Source organism: Armigeres subalbatus, chromosome 3 (genome assembly GCF_024139115.2).
Source record: "Armigeres subalbatus isolate Guangzhou_Male chromosome 3, GZ_Asu_2, whole genome shotgun sequence".
Taxonomy (NCBI): Eukaryota; Metazoa; Arthropoda; class Insecta; order Diptera; family Culicidae; genus Armigeres; species Armigeres subalbatus.
Genome location: NC_085141.1, coordinates 11,705,717 through 11,727,520, shown reverse-complemented (window position 1 = coordinate 11,727,520; position 21,804 = coordinate 11,705,717). Strand labels below are relative to the sequence as shown.

Genomic DNA, 21,804 nt, shown 5'->3' with positions numbered 1-21,804 from the left:
ACAGCAATAGACTCTTAACACACACACAGTTAATACAAATGTAATAGAAATTACAGACATTGGAGAGACGAATGATGCGTTGCCAAGGTAATGCGTATAATTTTATATGAGTGATAGGTACACAAGATCATTTTTATCAATAGGTAGACAAGCCACTTGTTGGAGGGGGAAAGTATTTATAACCTACCTGAAGTTAGCGATTGACCGTGTACCAAACCGCGAACTGATATATGTACCCACTGATTCCGTTACGATCTTTGCTATCCAGGTGATTCGATCCATGCGAAAAAGCAAAGGATTCCGCCAATTGTTGTATCTGTTGCCTGTTGTTCAGGGGATCTTCTACAGTATTTAATTGAGAAGCGCCATAAATTCTTCACATACGACGACAAAACTGAGCGATTGTTCAAAGTTGTCTTGAAAGGTCACCCCAGTGATGATAAATCACTGGATGTGATTAAAATTGAAATTTCTCAATTACTTGGATTTTCACCAGTCCAAGTAATTAAGATGAAAAAGAAATCTTGCTCTGGTATTTCCCAGAGGGGTATTTCTCAAGAATTTTATTAAGTTCACTTTAACAAAAGTGAACTTAATAATATGAAAAGTTTGGAAAAGGCCTGTATTTTGTCCCATGTCCGTGATGCATGGAAACATTTCCGCAGGCCTGGGGGAAATTTCCAAAACCCCACTCAGAATTCCCGTGCAAAATTGATGACGGGAGATTCCAATTGGATCCCAGATTCGCAGATATATATATATATATATATATATATATATATTCGATAAATAACTCCATTACATTGACATTCGACGACTGAGAATTTAGATTAGCTAAAGCATACAACACTGCACTTGCATGTGAACAAGTCTCACTTATACCAGCGGTACAGTCACAATGTGCTGATATAATCCTTCCGTCTTTTCTGACGATGATCCAAGAATTCAACGGTTTTTCATTAAGACGCATCGAGTGAGAAACCTTAATTAATAGTTTTCTATTAGGCACCATGTAAATAGATAACAAGTTGGACTTACTTTTCCAACCACAACATAGTGGTTCCCTACCACGCGCCCCTTCACGGATTGTACAAATCCTGCCTGGAACTTTCGATACGCCTCAAGACTGCGAATATTTCTTACCGGCATACATCCTGCATCTGATTGTGATTGTTCGTGCCACTGAAGTGTTTTAGTCTGCCGTGTTACCTACTGAAATCCTGTTAATACATGTTTAAAAATCTTGCACATATCACGAATCGTTAAAAAGACTATCTCGTCATTTCGAAGTCTTGGACTGATAGAGCTAAATCATCACAAAGTTGTGCTAACGGTGAAAATTAGATCGGTGCATTTCATTACTGTATTCCGCCATAAGTAAACAGTGCGTGATTCAATTGAGTGACCGGCGCAATGCAGTGTAACAAATGCTCTCACTCTATTGATCGCAAAAACGAACGCTACACAATTTGCGAGGGAAAGTGTGCCCAACGATACCACGCTGCGTGTGTGGGTCTATCCGACACTACTGTGGCTGCTCTGTTTTCAAAAAATATTCTTTGGATGTGTGACGAATGCTTAGCAGAATTTTGCACAACTCGAGATGCCCGCACTGAAGACAGCTTAGGAAACGATGTCCCCTCCCTTCAACCGACTGCTGTGGAAACTGATATCGCATATCTAAAAGCAAAGGTAGCTGAAATTATTGAAGTGCTTGCTGCTTCCCCACAACAACGCGTTTTAGATGGAAGAATTCACTCAACTCCCGATGCTTCTCTTCGAGATGATTTTCTGTTTAACGGAACTAAGTCCTACGAAGGTAATAAGCCAATGCAGTCAACCGTTAATAGTTCATCAAACGATGCAATCTCTGTTTCTTCATTCCCGACTAATGAACAACAATTTTCGCTCTTTTTAACGAACATCGAATGCCACACTACTGAGCAAGATATAATCAAGCTAGTATGTGATAGTTTGGATGCAGATACTGAAATGAATAGAATTAAAGTAAGAAAGCTTGTACCAAGAGGGCGAACAAATGACGAATTAGACTACGTGTCTTTCAAAATTGTTTTAGATTCAAAGTTTAAATGCATTGCAATGAATCCTATCACATGGCCCGTTGGGGTGAAATATAGAGAATTTGAAAACCGACATAGAGTATGGAGACCTTTAAAATAATAATTATGATCAACAAATGCATTATTAATTAGTGTGTAGTTCTATTATGTATTCATGTTTATATTAGTATCAAATATGTATCAGTGTGTTGATTTTTGTTTCATTCATGTTTAAATTATATTAGTTTAGTAATTAAAATAGAATTAGATTTCAATTAGACCACAAAGGTTCGTTGGAAAACTTGAATAAACAATAAACAACAACAATAAACAACAACAATACCAGTATAAGGCGACTTAAAATTTAAGAGGTAATCTATTACGTGTCCGGTAGATACCGTTAATGGTAAATCGTTAGTTAGATGTAGCATGTAAGGGTCATTAAATTGAACGGCTTTAATTTTTTCTATATACTCTATATACTTCTATATATCTCTTTCGCACATTTGGATTACTTTGCGGCAATTTTCTGGCATATTCAGATAAACGAGTTCCTAACGGAAACATATCACCTGCTAGAATCATTTTTCTATCTAACTTAGTTAGAAAAATTAAACTTCAAATCTTGATTTTCATCAAACACGATACCAATAAGATTTTGATACGAATCCAATTATAATAATGACAATGTTTACAAACAAACATACGCTAAGAGAAGAATGAATTCTGTCATCAAAAGAAAAAGTAGAATCATGAAAAAAAATTTACAGCGAGGTATGGAATGCAGCTTTTAAAATAATTTTCAAAATTTCAAAATAAAATTTATTTATAAATAATTTATAGCATGAGGTTAGAATTTTTATTATCTATATTATACATATATTAATTTAATTGTTAATGACAATGAAGTTTTTTCTTGAAATGATTCCGGAGATGGTACTACTTTTAATCTTAATTGAATTTCTAATCCCGGCTAATAAATCATTTTCAAAAAAAAATTCTGTTTGTAATTTTTAAAATTATTTTCAATTCCATTGGCTATACCTTGCTGTGTTAAATTTCAGTGATTCTACTTTTCCTCTGATGACAGCGTTCATCCACTTCTCCTCGCGTATACACAGAGCCAAAAAAAGTTGGGATTCCAACATTTTCTAATTTCATTTTAACAATGTTGGTAATCTGGTATTTTTAACAGCTAAAACTTTTCAGTCAAATATAAAATTGATTTAATTGAAAGTTTTTTTTTTCAGTTTCAAACTTTGAGTTTTACAGTGAAAACTTTCAGAACAAAAATTGTAAAATAGTTGAATAAACTTATACAATTCACATTTTTGGCAACACTGACAGATAAAAATATGATTTCTGGCAGCCCACGATAGTCAGTGACAGTTGCCGAAAAAGATCCGCAAAACAACAACAACCTTCCGCGCGTTTTTCCTCCGTTTTGTCAGGTTTTGTCCAGCTTTAAATAACATTTAATTCCAATGGAAGCCATGAAGGAGGACATTTAAATATTGCATATTTGTGAGAAGGTTACTCGGTTACTGAATAAAAACGTTTAAAATGCAGCAGGACCAAGAGCAGAACAAGATCCAGCGGCATTTTCACGATCGGTCATAAACTCGAGTTTCATCACAACATTTACTCGGCGCTGGAACCGGATGAACCTGCTGGTGAAGATCATACCACAACCGAACCGAGAAGTAAATACTGTACTGAAAGATGTTCGGTTGAAGATTTTCCTGGATGAACTGCGGAAGATACGGGAGGAATCCGATGGCTGTATTTCTCGCAAGGGCGCACCGACTTCCGAAATTTGAAATACTGCAGTGCAACTTGAGGACCATTTTCTGGTAAGTTCATGGGATAGCGTTCCTTTTTTATGACTCATAACTGTTTTTTTTTTTTACAGTACAACCTGGATTGAAAAGTTGTCATATTTAACAAGTGTCGCTATTCGGTGGCCGTGGTTCATCGGGTGCTGCTGCAGAACCGACAGCTGTTGAAGCCTACCTTTTGGACTTCCTTCATTGGTCTGAGGTGGCACCAAAGGAGGACTGTTTCATCACGCAGAAAGAACGCCGCCATGAAGACCTTCCGTAGAGATTCTTGCATCCCCCGAACGCCACATCGGCGTGGGCGAAGTGGATGTTTTTGTCTATTTCGGAATTCCGCAAGATATGTGTATCGAATCGAATGGCAGTGGATTGGAAAGGTGCTGATGTTGGTCACCAAGGGCTAAGGTAAGGCTTAAGCTTTAAAACATTTAATTTATTTTTTTAAATTACATTTTCTTTATTTCATTCTACAGACGCTTCGAGATGCTTCAAATGCTTCATGAACTAAATTGGCGTCCAATCAACGATGCTCCGGCTTGTTCTAGCACATCGAAGCCACCACGAAAAAAGGCTGATATATTATACCGGCTTTTTAGTAGCTGATCGAGACGATAGAAAAGTGGCATTTACGTTTTTTCAAATAATGAAACCTGAAAAAAATATGAAAATAAAGTAAAATAGTAAATAAAATGAAAAAATAATTTATTTCAAATGTTTAGGATTTGATTTGGGAAAACAGAAAATGAAAAGGCACATATTAAATTGAAAATAACACAACTTGTTGTTTTGACAATATCACTAGTTGATTGTAAAGTTAAATTCACAATTCATGCTGAGAGGAAAATGTTATTTTGAATAGATTTGCATTTTTCAAGGTTCTTGCTAAAGTGACAGTTTTCCTGTGGTAGATTTAACAATGCTATACTTTCTACTGAAAATCACTAACTAATTTTCTTAGGTTTACCAACGTTTCTTTTATTTTTACCAACGATTTTTTTTTGTGTGTACAGCAACATTCGGTAGAAACGTCATTTCATGTCGACTAGGATGGTCGATAAACCGCGTGCACAGGCTAATTGCTCTACCGGAAAATGGTTATGGATTTTGAGCGTTTGAAATATGTTTACCCGGCGAATCTGGGATCCAATTGGAATCTCCCGTCATCAATTTTGCACGGGAATTCAAAACTTTCTTGCGTGAAGGGCATTCCTAGAAATTAGATTTATGATTGCCCCCACAATTGGCACATTTAAATTTGCGTCTTTGGCGTGAGATGTTCCACCACAAATCATGCATTTAGCATCCATGTGGCAATGTTTAGTTCCGTGACCCCACTTTTGGCACTTACGGCACTGAGTGGGGTTTTGGAAATTTCCCCCAGGCCTGCGGAAATGTTTCCATGCATCACGGACATGGGACAAAATACAGGCCTTTTCCAAACTTTTCATATTATTAAGTTCACTTTTGTTAAAGTGAACTTAATAAAATTCTTGAGAAATACCCCCCTGGGAAATACCAGAGCAAGATTTCTTTTTCATCTTAATTACTTGGACTGGTGAAAATCCAAGTAATTGAGAAATTTCAATTTTAATCACATCCAGTGATTTATCATCACTGGGGTGACCTTTCAAGACAACTTTGAACAATCGCTCAGTTTTGTCGTCGTATGTGAAGAATTTATGGCGCTTCTCAATTAAATACTGTAGAAGATCCCCTGAACAACAGGCAACAGATACAACAATTGGCGGAATCCTTTGCTTTTTCGCATGGATCGAATCACCTGGATAGCAAAGATCGTAACGGAATCAGTGGGTACATATATCAGTTCGCGGTTTGGTACACGGTCAATCGCTAACTTCAGGTAGGTTATAAATACTTTCCCCCTCCAACAAGTGGCTTGTCTACCTATTGATAAAATGATCTTGTGTACCTATCACTCATATAAAATTATACGCATTACCTTGGCAACGCATCATTCGTCTCTCCAATGTCTGTAATTTCTATTACATTTGTATTAACTGTGTGTGTGTTAAGAGTCTATTGCTGTTTCTAAGTCTATAAGTATTTGGTTTAATTCAGACCTTTTGTAATACCTTCAGTTGTTCTGATAAAAATGTCCGCTATGATTTTTGACGACAATTCCTTTAACGTTATCACTTTTTATTTTGTCACTGCTGAGCAAGTTTTTGAGCCTTTTCGTCATTTGTTAATAAAATTTTATTTCCCTCATTAGGCGCTGCAATTTGGCCTTTGAAGTTTTTAAGAAATTTTCGTTAATTTACAAAACAGTTTCGAACTGGGATCCAACTTCGTGACATTATTCTCAAGTTGCTGAGCGTGGAGACGCAGGATTACCACCGCTTGTCGGAATTTTATGTCGTTTTCGGTTTTAAACCTGGGTCAGGTCAACTCCGACAAGTGGCTTGTCTACCTATTGATAAAAATGATCTTGTGTACCTATCACTCATATAAAATTATGCGCATTACCTTGGCAACGCATCATTCGTCTTTCCAATGTCTGTAATTTCTATTACTTTTTATTATTATCTGAAAATTATTAAATTTTTTGAGCGTCTAAGGGGCTTTGTATAGTAAACTGGTTTGTCTGTTAATTTCTTGATAATGTTGGAATTTATATTAAGTTATATTATTTATATTAAGTTCTGTTTGACTAACGAAATTTTGGCAAGAGTCTTGTTGTTTCTACGTCTATGAGTATTTGGTTTAATTCCGAACGTTTTGTAATACCTTCAGTTGTTCTGATAAAATGTCTGCTATGATTTTTGACGACAATTCCTTTAACGTTATCACATTTTATTTTGTCTTTGCCGAGCAAGTTTTTTGACCCTTTTCGCCATTTGTTAATAAAATTTTGTTTCCCTCTTTAGTCAATAATAATGGAGTTGAATTTAATTTCACATTTAGGAATTACAATGCCTCTGGGTTCGACAATTAAAATTGTCAAAGATACGAGAGCATTATCAACATCACTTCTGGTATCGAGATATCGACATCAAAATTCCTATCGATATACGTTTTATATAAATCCCAATCAGCCCTATGATAATCCAAAGTAGAGCTAATTGGATTATAAATGGCTTCTTGTGAGATTTCAAATGTCACAGGAAGTTGTCAAAGTCAGCACGAGTCAATTGGCGACACAGCTGCCCTCCCTTTTCATCGCAATTTATGCAAACTTTGTGTTATTTGGTAGTGCAAGAAGTCGCAAATGCATTGCCCGTGAGTAGTCATATAAAAATATTACAGATAACACGTAATAATGCTCTTTTGAAAAGTTGTGAAAAAATGGATTTCAAAAAGTGCCTGGGCAATACGCCCCACCTTAGCCAAAGACGTTCCAAAGCCCTTCATTAGTATTTTTTCAATCCCATAATAAAAAGGTTACAAATCATTATGTGCTTGACATTAAAAAACCAACATAAGTCCATTTAATCAGGTTTTATTTACAATTCAATAATTTCCATATAATTTGAAGGCAACTGCTGCAAACTCGCCGCGATTGTGTCCAGATGGTAAGGGCATATCGTCCTGCCTACCCTCGGGCGTTTTGGCCAGTAAAACATATTTTCAAAAATCGTTACGTTTTTGAAGATGGAAGCAATTCTATTAAGCATATGCGGTATTTCGAAAAATTTCGTTTCAGGTGGTTCGAAACGAAATTCCGCGGAATTTCGCGGAATCTGAGCATGGCGAAATCTGATTTCTTGATTTCGTTTCGTTTCGTAAAATTACAAAAATTTCGCTAGAAAAAACTAGCTTCTAACGAAATCTAACGGAATTCCGCGGAATTTCGAAACAAATTTAATCTTAAACCATACTTTATATTTTCAAAAATACAATATTCCTATGAACGCTTACTACATAACCCCATACTTAGTCGACAAATTCGTATATGACACATTCCAGCGTAACACGACACCGTGAGAAGCCGACTTTCAGCGAGAAATTAGGTTTGCATTCGAAAATTAGTTTCGGGTCATATGATAAACAGGTGTAAAATTATCCTCACTAAATTTTCTTCCTGATAGAATATTCATTTTGAGATTTTTTTTTCTTTTAATATGATAAATATAACGCGCTGCAACTCGTAACGTGACACCATCGCGACACCATTCGCATTTTGAAATGAAAGTGCGTTTTTAGCTCTGGTATATGGTTTGGAGTCTCAATTTATTCTAAGAATTTCTCGTATACATCAACAAAAATGAGGCTGTGAATAAAAATCGCTGGAAAAAACGGGGATTATAAGGAAAATTACTGAATTGATATCAATACCGAAGCCCTACGCTGATCGACAAACAGTGTTCTGCAAATGGTGTCGCGTTACGCAAACGTGTTTATCGAATACTTAATTTCAGCAAATTTCGATGCGACATGTTGTAGTCGACACAGGATATTGTCAAATTATCTATCGTTGAATGTAGTTCGAGTTGGTGGTCACGATCTCGAGTTTCGATTATTAAGGTTTGAGGGACTAACCGGCACAAATTTAAAACTAAACTAATTCCGTTCATATCACATATCTAGTTTTTAAAACGAAATAAAATGGTAATGGGTTTTCCTATTTTTATATTAGCCGCACCCAAGTATGATTCGGATCGGTTTTTACGTACCTACGTGGTCAGACGATCGATCCCCCAAGAAGTGAGTTTTTTACACTGAAAAGTCATATATTGCCTTTTATCTATGTTAACCATTTTGATATGGGATAATGGATCAAGAAGCTCAGCATTGTTGAAGAGGAATCTTTCTGTCGTTTTTCACTGCACGTTTCTACTGGAATGTGGTCTTTTTTAAACTTTTTTTTTCTTAACAGATTGATTTACGCCTCATGTCTCAACCAATGTTTATCACAAGAGCGAATACGTCGTGCTCTGAGTGCACTACTTATATGGATTTTTAATATTTACGCTCTCATCAACACTAATCAGAAAATAATTATAATTTTGAAAATATTGTTTATGTCCTGGTAAAAAATAATTGTCTCATAATTGTGTATTTATTCAAGTCAAAGCGAAATACATTCGGATTCCTGATACAATATATCTTTATTAACGAGACTTTTAGCCCACGGCTGGTTCATCTCGATTAACATAACATAGTAATCAATAAATTTTCAATTTATCACTTAGTAACTATCTGTTAACTTTTTTTCGATAGGCCATTATTCTTGCAGTGGTTTGGTAAAGTATTCTGCCTGATGCTATTGATTATATTTTCGACTGCCGGTGACTAACACTTTTAAATTATTTAACTGATATTGACTGTGCAAATCTTTGTTAAAATGCTTAAGCTGAAATATAGACTAAATTGACATATGTTTACGGCTGCTTTTTTGAGTGCTGTTATAAACAAACTTTTTTTTCTGCTGAGACAAAATTTCCGAGCTAGTGAGTGCAAACGAAAGGAAAATTTACCAAAAAAATAGTGAAAATCATCAAATAAAATGCAGAATAAAAACACGTGTCCCTCGGCTTGTCGAATCTAAAATATGTTTGAGAATCAAGATAAAACTTGTATTGAAAAACATGATTGCGGCTCCATAACGCTTCACGTCAAATAAGCCTTTCAAATAAACGAACGATTGAAAAAAAATATAATGCATACATCCACAAACAAGTTTTACGATCCGTTTACGATCCGTTACGTTTACTCAAATGAATGCATGGTGATATTGAACGCTGAGAGATAGGTTTGAAAAAGCCTTACAGTCCATTCGAATAAAAAAACCCAGATCAATCCACCTAGCGTTAGTGGTGCCTTTCTCGCGCATTATAAAAATAAGAAAAACACATAAGAGATGTCGAAATAGCACTTTAGGGGGATAGATTTTACTTTTTCCATCAATTCATATGCATTTGCAGTCATTTGAATGTATTGCTGCAATCTCTGTAAAAAAAATTCGTTTTTGAATTTTTTTTCCCAAGTGGGGACCCTTGGCAGAAAGAGTGCGAGATTTCTCTTGTTTCGGACAGCAGAACGATGGCACGATCGGACGAAATATTGTGTTCTGCTTTGCGCGGCCGGTAATAAAAATCAGTTCAGTGCGAGATTTCTCTTGTTTCGGACAGCAGAACGATGGCGCGATCGGACGAAATATTGTGTTCTGCTTTGCGCGGCCGGTAAAAAAATCAGTTCAGTGCGAGATTTCTCTTGTTTCGGACAGCAGAACGATGGCGCGATCGGACGAAATATTGTGTTCTGCATTGCGCGGCCGGTAATAAAAATCAGTTCAGTGCGAGATTTCTCTTGTTTCGGACAGCAGAACGATGATCGCGCGATCGGTCGAAATATTGTGTTCTGCATTGCGCGCCCGGTAGGCCGGTAGTTAGTTTGTACTACTTTTCGCGCCCGATTCATGGCTAGGTAAAATCACTGTGTATAAAGAATGACACGGTCGTATCGCTTATCAGAGTGAATCCAGATCCAACGATGCCTACCAATTAACTGATAATCCTTCCTGTGGTTTTTGTGGAGACGCAGAGGTAAACACGGTCTTCAAATAGCAAAACCACCTACTAATATTCCTTCCTTCTTCCTAACTGACTACAAGGACGTGGCCGGCGCCGTTATTGATCATTTGAATTTTAGAGTCACTGAAACTTGCACACTGAGAATGCTTGAACAATCCCAGTCAATCATTCAGTTGATTCTTTGTGCAATTTCACTGATTCTGGTCAATCACGGAGTAGCAACCATAGATATGTGTAGTCAGTCAAAGCTAAGCTAAGCTAGCTAAGCTAAGCTAAGCCAAGTGGGGACCCTTGGCAGAAAAACAATGTTTTTTTCAATATCTTTGAAACGCAATGACCTATCTGGCCAATTTTCAATAGGAAACAACTAGACCGCAATCCGCGTCGACTGCAACTTGCGAGCAAATCGAATAATGCTAAGTGCCAAAAAGTGTGTCTCACATTTTTGTACGCACACACACATACACACACACATACAGACATCACCTCAATTCGTCGAGCTGAGTCGATTGATATATAACACTATGGGTCTTCGAGCCTTCTATCAAAAGTTCGGTTTTGTAGTGATCCTATAGCCTTTACGTATACTTTGTATACGAGAAAGGCAAAAATAACTCAAGTTTCACGTGACTTATTAATGGATGACCCCAATGAGTACTACGCAACACCAAACATTTTTAATTTCCTACCACTTCGTAACATTTAGGTACGGGAACCCATTATTTGTAGTATGGACAGTTACCAAATTACACACCCCGTTACATCCCCTATTTAGTTACGCTATTCATGTAGAAGCCTTAATTTACTTAAAAGAAACTATTTCTCAATTTCTAAGCCATTGTGATACTGTATCAATAAACCGAAAGCTTTTTACCCCTTATTTCAGAAGCCAATTAAATTCGATAGAAGGCTCGTAGACCTATAGTGTTGTATACCAATCGACTCAGCTCGAAGAATTGAGGTGATGTCTGTATGTATGTATGTGTGTGTGTATGTGTGTATGTGTACAAAAAATGTGAGACACACTTTTTGGCAGTCCGCATAATCCGATTTACTCGCAACAAGTTGCATTCGACGCGGAATCCTTCCTTATTTGAAAATTTGAAAATACAAATTTTGTCTAAGTCAGTACTTAGTCCACGCTCACAAGACAATATGAAGTATGCTTCAGCATAATTACATAATTCTTAAGTGAACTAAGGTTTTAAACGAAATTGGAATCCATATATGAAAAATCCCACAATTTCTTACTGATATAAAACTGATATAAAATTGATCAGATTCGGGAGCACACGTTCCACGATGAATTCCTTTGAAAGCGGCACAAATGCTGGGGTATTGTCTTATAGCCAATGGTATATGCGGCTAGAATAATGCGATTTATCACAGATTGCCTTTTCTGTTATGTAACTCTTTTGGTCGCAAAACAGTTATTCGACTTCGAAAAAGTGAAATCAGAATTGCGTACGTAATGTAAAACCAATTTAATAAAAATTCCGCGGAAAAAAAATTTTAAATTTCGTTTCGTTTCGAAAAATTTCGAATTAAATGAACCTTGATTTCGTATCGTTTCGAAATCTCGAAAGTAATCTTTATTTCGTTTCGTTTCGTTCCGAATCAACATAGACATTTTAAATTTCGTTTCGTTACGTTTCGTTAGGAAAAAGTGTGTTATCGCATACCCTTAAATTCTATATCATATTAACCACTGAGAAAAGTTATTTTGTTGCCCAACTGAGTGTTCCCGTGCAAGTTTTGCGGACAGTATGCTGTCGCTCCAGAATGTTGAGCAAACAAACATGAAAAGTTACATCAAAACTGTCACTTTTCGTATTTTGCTATTATTTTCATTATGTAATACAAAAATACTTCCACATTCACATAGTACGATGGTTTTACAAATATTTATAGGTACCAACTGATTTTGACCCTCAGTTAGTTATAGTTTTCTAGAAATCAAAGAGGGGCGTTTTGGCCAGGTGGGGCGCATTATACCGTCTTACCCTAACTTTCAAACGTTGGTATAAAGCTTTTGAATTTTCTTGGTTAACGTGATTTTGTGTTTCAGCAAATATACTCTATTACCACTATTACCACTCTAGCTAATTTGAAGAGTTAACGCAGTAGCGTCGCGGTATCACAAAAGACAAGCAATGTAGTGAAGAGACATTGCGAGGGGTGCTTAAACGTATAATTCAATGTGCAGCATAACATGTCGAAATAATGTGCTAAAAATCATCACATGACCCCATTTTGGAATCTTAGTTTAAAAATGAAATGTTGAAAAATGTAATTAAAATTTTCAAAAATTGTTAAATTAGAGTAATTTTTGCAATTATCGCACCCCTGGTTAGTCATCTTTGGTAACCCAAGATGGTGTGAATGTGCTGTCTGTTGCCCAATATATGGGCGTTTTCGAAGTGGACCATGTTGTTAATATACTATACTAGGGTCGGTGTACCAATTGTCGCCATACATAAGAACAACTTTTTTTTTAAAAAATAAGTAAAAGGCATGTGGGTGGACTTTATATATCAAACGAAAGGTTTTACTTCCTGCTCTGAAAACCTGAGCTGTGAAAACCACAATTGATATTATCCTCAAAATTAATTAATCCATAATAGGAACGCATGCAGCAGTTGTGGCACTATTCTTAATTTTGGTTCCTTATTTGGCAAATCCCATTGTTTTCTTATGGGGCTGGCCAAATAGGGACCACTAGTGCGACAACTGGTGCAAAGGACGTCAAAAATTGAGCAAAATCAATTTTTACAATTATGCTTTGCTTGTTTTGAAGGAGATCAAAGGTGTTATCGCATCATATGAATATGCTTTATCGATATGAACTTGGTTTGCGGTGATTTGATTGGCCATTTGGCATATAAAGCACTAGTGCGACAACTGGTGCTATAGCCACAACTGGTACATCTAGCCTAAGTGTGTTCTTTTTGACTAACGAAATTTTGGCAATAGTCTACTGCTGTTTCTACGTCTATAAGTATTTGGTTTAGTTCAGACCGTTTTGTAATACCTTCAGTTGTTCTGATAAAAATGTCTGCTATGATTTTTTGACGATAATTCCGTTTACTTTATCACTTCGGGTTTTACTATTTGTGGGTGTTATACTATTTGTGCGCACCACAATATATATCTTCATATCATCTGAGTAAACTACCTTGATACCTTCATCCAAAACTAAAGCAGCAGGAGAAGCAAAAATTTTATCCTTTATTGGCAGAACATGGCTTGATAGATTGTTTCCACATCGGAGACAATGTTTTTTAGCTCTCCAATGGTAAACAACGTGACTCAATGTAATAATAGTAGATCGATTTACTTACTTTACTTATGGATCCTGTACACCTCCGGTGGTGCAAAGGGCCGACTTGAAAGATCTCCATCCTGAGCGATGCCCGGCTATCGCTTTAACCTGTTGCCAGGTTAGATTTCGGTCGACTTCTTTTATTTCTTTATTGAGGCTTCGCCGCCATGAGCCTCTGGGTCTGCCTCTGCTGCGATGTCCCGCTGGGTTCCAGTCTAATGCTTGCTTACAGATTTCGTTTCCGTAGAGTGTGGCCGACCCAGCCCCACTTCCGATCCCGAGTTTCTGTTGCTATCGGCCTCTGGTGACAACGACGATGGAGCTCGTTGTTTGAGATCCAGTTGTGAGGCCACCAGGCCCGAATTATATACCGCAGGCATCTGTTAATGAACACCTGCAGCCGTTGAGTGTTCTCCACTGATACACACCATGTTTCGCTAGCGTATAACAGCACAGATTTCACGTTAGAGTTGAAAATTCGTATTTTGGTGCGTTCACTTATCTGCCTGTTTTTCCAGATATTTCTTAAACTCGCAAAGGCAGCCCTTGCTTTCTTGATCCGTGCGCCTATGTCGATCTTGGTACCGCCGTCTGACGCCATTTGGCTACCAAGATATTGGAAGCTTTCAACATTCTCCACTGGTTGCCCGGCTACTGTGAAACTGGAAGGAGTCACCGTGTTTACATCCAACGATTTGGTTTTGTTGACGTTGATGACTAAACCTGCCGAGGAGGAGCGATCGGCAAGGTCGTTGAGCTTACTCTGCATATCAGAGCGCCGTTGCGCGAGTAGTGCAACGTCATCCGCCAATTCGAAGTCGTTTAGGTGCTCCATGGTTATAGGCTGCCATAACAGCCCGCGGTTTGGTTCACGGTCAATCGCATCTACCAGAATCTCATCGATTACGATGAGGAACAGTAACGGTGATAGAATACATCCTTGCCTCACACCAGCTACGACCCGGATAGGGTCGGACAGGACCCCATTGTGCAGCACTCTACACGAAAAGGCCCCGTACTGTGCTTCGATGATGCCGATGATTTTCTCAGGAACCCCCTTGCGTCTCAGGGCGCCCCACATATTCTCGTGATTGAGACGGTCGAAAGCTTTTTCGTAGTCAATGAATACCAAGTAAAGGGACTCTTGGAATTCGTTGACCTGCTCCAAAATGATGCGGAGCGTGACAATATGGTCCACACAGGATCTTCCGGCACGGAATCCGGCTTGCTGCCGCCGGAGAGTCGCATCGATTTTCTCCTGAAGCCGGGCTAGGATAATTTTGCACAGAACTTTGAGAACGGTACACAGCAACATAATGCCTCGCCAGTTATCGCATACAGTCAGGTCACCCTTTTTGGGCACCTTCACTAAGATACCTTGCATCCAGTCGACCGGGAAAGTTGCGGTGTCCCAGATATTACGAAATAAACGATGCAGTAGTTGAGCGGATGTCATGGGGTCAGCTTTGAGCATCTCGGCTGATATGCGGTCGACCCCTGGGGCTTTATTCGATTTCATGCTTTGGATGGCTGTTTGAATCTCTAGCAGTGATGGAGCTTCGGTATTGACACGTGTTCTACGTCGGATCCTAGGCAGATCATGCCGAGGTGGTGATGGCCTGGTTGGCACTTGAAAAAGTTGTTCGAAGTGCTCGAACCAGCGTTTCAGCTGGTCAGTTGGGTCGGTCAATAACTGATCATTCGCGTCTTTCACAGGCATCGTTGCATTCATCTTCGCCCCGCTTAAGCGTCGTGAGATATCGTAGAGAAGGCGGATGTCCCCGGTTGCGGCGGCTCTCTCTCCTTCGTCGGCCAGAGAGTCTGCCCACGCTCGCTTGTCCCGTCGACATGAGCGTTTTACTTCCTTCTCAAGAGCCGTGTATCGTTGACGGGCTAAGACTTTGGCTCCTCTGGTTTTCGATCGCTCTATCGCGGCTTTGGCTTCTCTTCGCTCCTCTATCTTCCTCCAGGTCTCATCGGTGATCCATTGTTTTCTCTGGGTGCGTAGTTCGCCCAGATTGTTCTCGCTGGTGGCGATGAAGGCATTCTTGATGGCGGTCCATTGGTCTTCCACGCTGCCACCTTCCGGAATATCTGCAGCACGCGTCTCCAGTTCTTCAACGAAGGACCGTTTCACCGTGGCATCTTCCAGTCGGCGTGTGTTGAATCGTCGTCCAACTCTTTCCTCCTGCCGACGAATCCGCGCAATGCGCAGGCGTATTTCGCCGATGAGGAGGTGATGATCAGACGCGATATCGGCACTACGTTTATTCCGTACATCAAGAAGGCTCCGTTTCCATTTTCGGCTGATGCAGATGTGGTCGATTTGATTTTCTGTAAAGTCGTCACGGGAGACCCACGTGACCTTGTGAACCGGTCGATGAGGGAAGAGCGATCCCCCGATCACCATGTCGTTATTACCACAAAATTCTGCGAACAGCTCTCCGTTTTCGCTCATTTCTCCGAGACCATGGCGTCCCATAATGCGCTCATGGTTCGAGTTGTCGGATCCGATCTTCGCATTGAAGTCGCCCAAACAGATCTTGATATCACCCTTCGGAATTCTATCTACGACGGCATTGAGTTGACTGTAGAAGTTCTCTTTGTCTTGCAGATCGGCAGCATCGGTTGGCGCATAACATTGGATTATAGTAAGGTTTCGGACCCGTGTTCTAAATCTGGCAACGATTATCCTTTCACTTATAGGTTCCCACTTCATAAGCGCAGAGTGTGCCTGAGCGCTTAGTAGGAAGCCAACTCCGCGATGCCGGGGAGCGTGTTCACCTCGTAAACCAGAGTATAGCAGAACTTGTCCCGACGGCGTTCTGTGTTCTCCAAAGTTTGGCCAACGGACTTCACTCAGTCCCAGGATCTCAAGCTTCATGCGGCGTGCCTCATTGGCAAGTTGTGTCAATTTACCCTGCTGGGCTAGGGTTAAAACGTTCCATGTTCCTATTCGTGTCCGTTGTTTCGCGCTAAGAGTCGTCGCCGTAAAATCAGTCCGTATTCTTTCATTATCGGATTCTCGAACAAATTGATGTTTCGGGAACAGTAGGTTGTTGGCCCAAGGTGCCCTATCCACCGGGATGGGGCTGCCATCTTAGGTATAGCTTCCGGGGAATAGCATTTCATACTCAGCCGCTGGATGCCAGAACAGACGCTGTTGGAGCCGCACCTCCTTGGTGGACAGACGCTCGATCAGTCGGGTTAAATTTGTTTAAAGTCCCACCCAACACCAGGACTAGGCTAGTGCGCTTTGAGCGGCACACGGTCGCTTTGATAGGGCCTGCTTGGGGACACATGCAGCTTTTTATAGAAGTTCAACAGAGCCCACTGTCGAACCCCACCACATCCTAGGCAGACCCCATAGTACGCACCCTCTCACTCTAGCTGATGTCAGAGGGACAACAGTGCCCAGGCTGCACTACCAGCTAAGTACGCAACCCTTAGCTGGCGGTCAATTGTCATCGGAAGACCCGTGGAAGCGTGAGTATTGGAACTTGTGAGGACCAGAGCTATGTTAGGCGCCCCTTCCCGGATGTCAACTCACCATTTCGCAGCCCAATAGTAGATCGATAGAAGACATAAATCAAAGGTTTAGCAACGTTTTCTTGAAGGACTTTTCTACTCCAATAGTCGGATATGAGGCAGAGCTTGTGCTCAAAGATGATACCCCCATTTTTAAAAAAGGCATATGAAGTTCCCTACAGACTTAGGGATAGAGTTTTAAGTTATCTAGACAGATTAGAGAAGGAAAATGTTACAACTCCGGTGAAGACCGGTGAGTGGGCTTCCCCAGTAGTGGTAGTCATTAAGAAAAAACGACGAAATAGGACTTGTCATTGATTGCAAAGTATCAATCAATAAACAAATCATTTCAAATACATATCCACTCCCTACGGCACAAGATTTGTTTGCTAACTTGGCAGGTAGCAAAATATTTTGTTCTCTGGATTTACAAGGAGCCTATACACAGTTGGCGTTGTCTAAGAGATCAAAGAAATGTATGGTATTTAATACAGTAAAGGGGCTCTACACATATAACAGGTTGCCGCAGGGTGCTTCATCTAGCGCATCAATTTTCCAGCAAATTATGGAACAAGTATTGAGAGGAATTAAAGGAGTGCAAGTTTATTTAGATGAAGTTTTAATTTCAGGAAAAGATATAGATGATTGCAGCAGGAAGCTCATTGTTGTTTTAGAGAGGCTTGAAAAGGCGAACATTAAAGTCAATTGGGAGAAGTGTAAATTTTTTGTAACAGAGTTGATGTACTTGGGACATATTATCGGAGAAAAAGGTCTTTTGCCATGCCCTGACAAAATATTAACCATTCAAAATGCTGAAATGCCCAGAAGTGTTACAGAATTGAAGTCATATTTAGGATTGATTAATTACTATAACAAGTTTATCCCACGTCTATCAGCTAAATTGCATTGTCTATATAATTTGCTGAGGAAGGGAGTTAAATATGAATAGACTGATCGATGTCAAAGGGCATTTGAGGAGAGCAAATCAACTCTTTCTTGAATATTAAGATCCTCTGAAGCCTATAGTGATTGTATTGCTGAGCGTGGAGACATGACCTTCTAAAAGTTTTTTTTTCAGAACGGTGTTTCTGCAGGATTACCACCGCTTGTCGGAATTTTACCTCCGCAAACGGGTCCAACGTAAAACGAAGGCACGGGTCCTTGCAAAGATCGTAACGGGATCAGTGGGTACATATAGCAGCTCGCGGTTCGGTACACGGTCAATCGCTAACTTTAGGTAGGTTATAAATACTTCCCCCCTCCAACAAGTGGCTTGTCTACCTATTGATAAAAATGATCTTGTGTACCTATCACTCATATAAAATTATGCTCATTACCTTGGCAACGCATCATTCGTCTCTCCAATGTCTGTAATTTCTATTACATTCTAGAAAAGTGATGCTTGTCTTTCAAAAGTTGACCGATAACTTTGACTATATTGACATCACGTCTCTTGTACGCTGTCCTCCTGGTAAGCAATAATGCCTTTTCCACGGTATCTACATCGGGATTTAAACATTCCTTGTCAATTGTACGACGCTTACTTCTATCACTCAATTCCATAAAAGGCTTACCCGGTCGTCCGCGTTTTAAATACGTTGTAGAACATGTAGCAACATTTTTTTCTTCTTCGATGAACTCGTCAATATCAAACTTGGTTTGCAACCATTCTCGGTTGACATACTCAAACCTTTGCGTACATCGAGATGCCTCCTTCCATTTACAAATGAATCTGCTTTCCAATTTGTATAGTTTCTCTTGCAAACGACACTTCATTTCTTCTTTTATTTGAAAACTAGTACAAATATATTCAAAAGCATTTTTAACATTATCCTTGCGTTGCAGCTTTGGATCGAAATTTGAGAATACCGATTTGTTATCCATTAGGCGCACTTGTCTTTCACTTCTATTTCAATAATAATATAACTCTGCACTCAACTGCCGCTTATGTAGTCTACTTGGGTACCTAATTACTAGCGGTAGGTATTCACTACAGCTCAAGACACTTACCTTTGATATTTCTTGAAGAGAGTACCCGCAAATGTGTCGATAGTGAAAGGGTTGAAGATTTCTTAGATATTCCTTTCAAATTGATTTACCTTGAAAATAGACAATTGTTTGCTTGTTAATCATGCCTAAAACTGCATTTTCATTCACCTTAAAAAAATGGGGGATAATAATAAGGGTAAATTTTTAATCAATATGACACGGTGAAAAAATCAAATTGAAAAAATAAAATAAAATTGAATTATCTCTGCTAATTGCAAATACTGGTGAAAAATTTCTTCGGGATATTGCAGTCGAAGCTTTACTCTTTATGTGTATCATGATTAGACCTGGGAAAATTGAGGAAAAAAAGTTCTTCACTATCGAAGTTGAAATTCGCGTTTTTTAAAGAATTTTTGTGTATCTGCATTTTTAAAAAAAAATTTCGCGTGTATACATTACTTTTTGCACACCATTTGAAAGCTTAGACAACAACCTTTGTAACGATGTATTAACATCATGGAAAAAATATGAAATAAAAATTTAAAAAAATAGTTGAAAAGCGAACATTTTTTCAGTAAATTTGTCTAATTTTTCACCAATTTTTGACTTTGGCACCTTGTATCTCTGGAACTAAAGTACGTAGAGACTTCAAATTTTGGATTTTTCCTAATCAGAATATTGGTAATCTATAAAAAATATTTAAAAATGATTTGGGAGACATGACATTTTCGATTAATGACCGCCTGAAATCCTGCTATAATTTTTTGACGACAATTTCTTTAACGTTATCACTTTTTATTTTGTCACTGCTAAGCAAGTTTTTGAGCCTTTTCGCCATTTGTAAATAGAATTTTATTTCCCTCTTTAGGCGCTGTAATTTGGCCTTTGAAGTTTTTAAGCAATTTTCGTTAATTTTCAAAACGGTTTCTAATTGGGATCCAACTTCGTGACATTATTCTAGTATTATTAAGTATTTCTCAGAATAGCGAAAAGTTTTTAATTCCATTTTGCAAATCTCGTCAAATGACCTTCGCATCACATTTTTAAGACGGATCTGAAGATCGTCGTCAATAATAATGGAATTGAATTTATTTTCACATTTAGGAATTACAATGCCTCTGGCTTCGACAACTAAACTTGTCAAAGATACGAGAGCATTATCAACATCACGAGAGGGATATCAACATTAAAATTCCTATCCATATACGTTTTATATACATCCTAATCAGCTCTATGATAATTAAAAGTAGAGCTGATTGAATTGCTGATGGCTTCCTGTGAGATTTCAAACGTCACAGGAAGGTGATCAGAGTCAAAGTCAGCATGAGTTACCAATTAGCCACACAGCTGACTTGAATTCGTTAAAACTAAATCAATTGTAGAAGCATTTCGACTGGAAGAAAAACAAGTTGGTCCATTGGGGGTATTGCATAGTAGAATATCACGCAGAGGTTCCACCACAAACCATGCATTTAGCATCCATGTGGCAATGTTTAGTTCCGCTTTTGTCACTTACGGAACTGAGTGGGTTTTTGGAAATTTCTCCCAAACCTACGGAAATGTTCCCATATAACACGGACATGGGACATAATACTAACTAAATAAAATTCTCGAAAAATACCCCTCTGGGAAGTACAGAGAGATAGGAGTAGATTAAATCCATGGTAAAAATCCAAGTAATTGAGAAATTTCAATTTTAATCTGATCCAGCGATTTATCATCACTGGGGGGACCTTTCAAGACGACTTTGAACAATCGCTCAGTATTGTCGTCGTATGTGAAGAATTTATTTATTATCTGAAGTATCCAGCTTCCTTCTATTTTTTCCGCGCTTTGGCAGGACGGTCTTAAAACCTTGTTTCCTAGAAGGAAGTGGAGAATTCAGCGATTCACCCTTCCTCTTGTTTTTATTAATGCTTATTGATGAGCGTGGAGACGTGACCTTCTAAGAGTTTTTTTTTCAAGAACGGTGTTTCTGCAGGATTACCACCGCTTGTCGGAATTTTATGTCGTATTCGGTTTTAAACCTGGGTCAGGTCCGACCCCGACTCTGAATAACCGAACGAAAAACGAATCGGGGTCGAGTCAGTAATGCTGTCCAATGAGCAGCTCGAAGTAGCTCGAAGTTGTTCCCGTCCTGCTCGTTCTTTTTTGTCAACAAATGGGCATGAGCGTGACAGGAACAACTTCGAGCTACTTCGAGCTGCTCATTGGACAGCACTAGTATGATGGTGTTAGTGAGAACTCAAGCCCTATCATCTGTTTTGATTTCAGTTCGTACTTTTATAAGGTGGCAGAAACAGACATATTTTATCTATTGAATTTCGTTATTAGTGTTATTTTTTTTCTTGTTTTAAAAATTATGGGGGAAATCTGATGTTTCTTCTGTTAATTGTTTAATTAAATGACGACGGCAATGTGGATTGTCTGAAAGAATGTTGGCCCTCCGGAACATTGCCGGTAATTATGCCAATCCGTGTTTCCCGATAATACTGATTATATATAGCTTTTTGGGTAACAGTGATTGTGTTACAGTAGATTTGAATTATCAATTATGTAATTCAAATGGAGCA

At 38.7% G+C, this 21,804-nt stretch overlaps 1 protein-coding gene and 1 long non-coding RNA gene across 2 annotated transcripts; one reads left to right on the top strand and one right to left on the bottom strand.

Moving 5' to 3' along the window:
• Nucleotides 1–790: 790 nt before the first annotated feature.
• Nucleotides 791–2,645, bottom strand: LOC134224026 (uncharacterized; the record flags this gene model as incomplete). The annotated part of the gene is given in 4 exon segments (XM_062703268.1): nt 791–982; nt 1,039–1,154; nt 2,404–2,551; nt 2,553–2,645. Coding segments are annotated over 4 exon segments (549 nt in total), but the record flags the coding sequence as incomplete, so codon positions are not given.
• A 356-nt stretch (nt 2,646–3,001) lies between these two features.
• LOC134223749 (uncharacterized) lies at nt 3,002–4,885 on the top strand. The gene is made up of 3 exons (XR_009982703.1): nt 3,002–3,913; nt 3,973–4,303; nt 4,372–4,885. It is a non-coding gene; the product is annotated as an uncharacterized LOC134223749 (long non-coding RNA).
• Nucleotides 4,886–21,804: the final 16,919 nt, after the last annotated feature.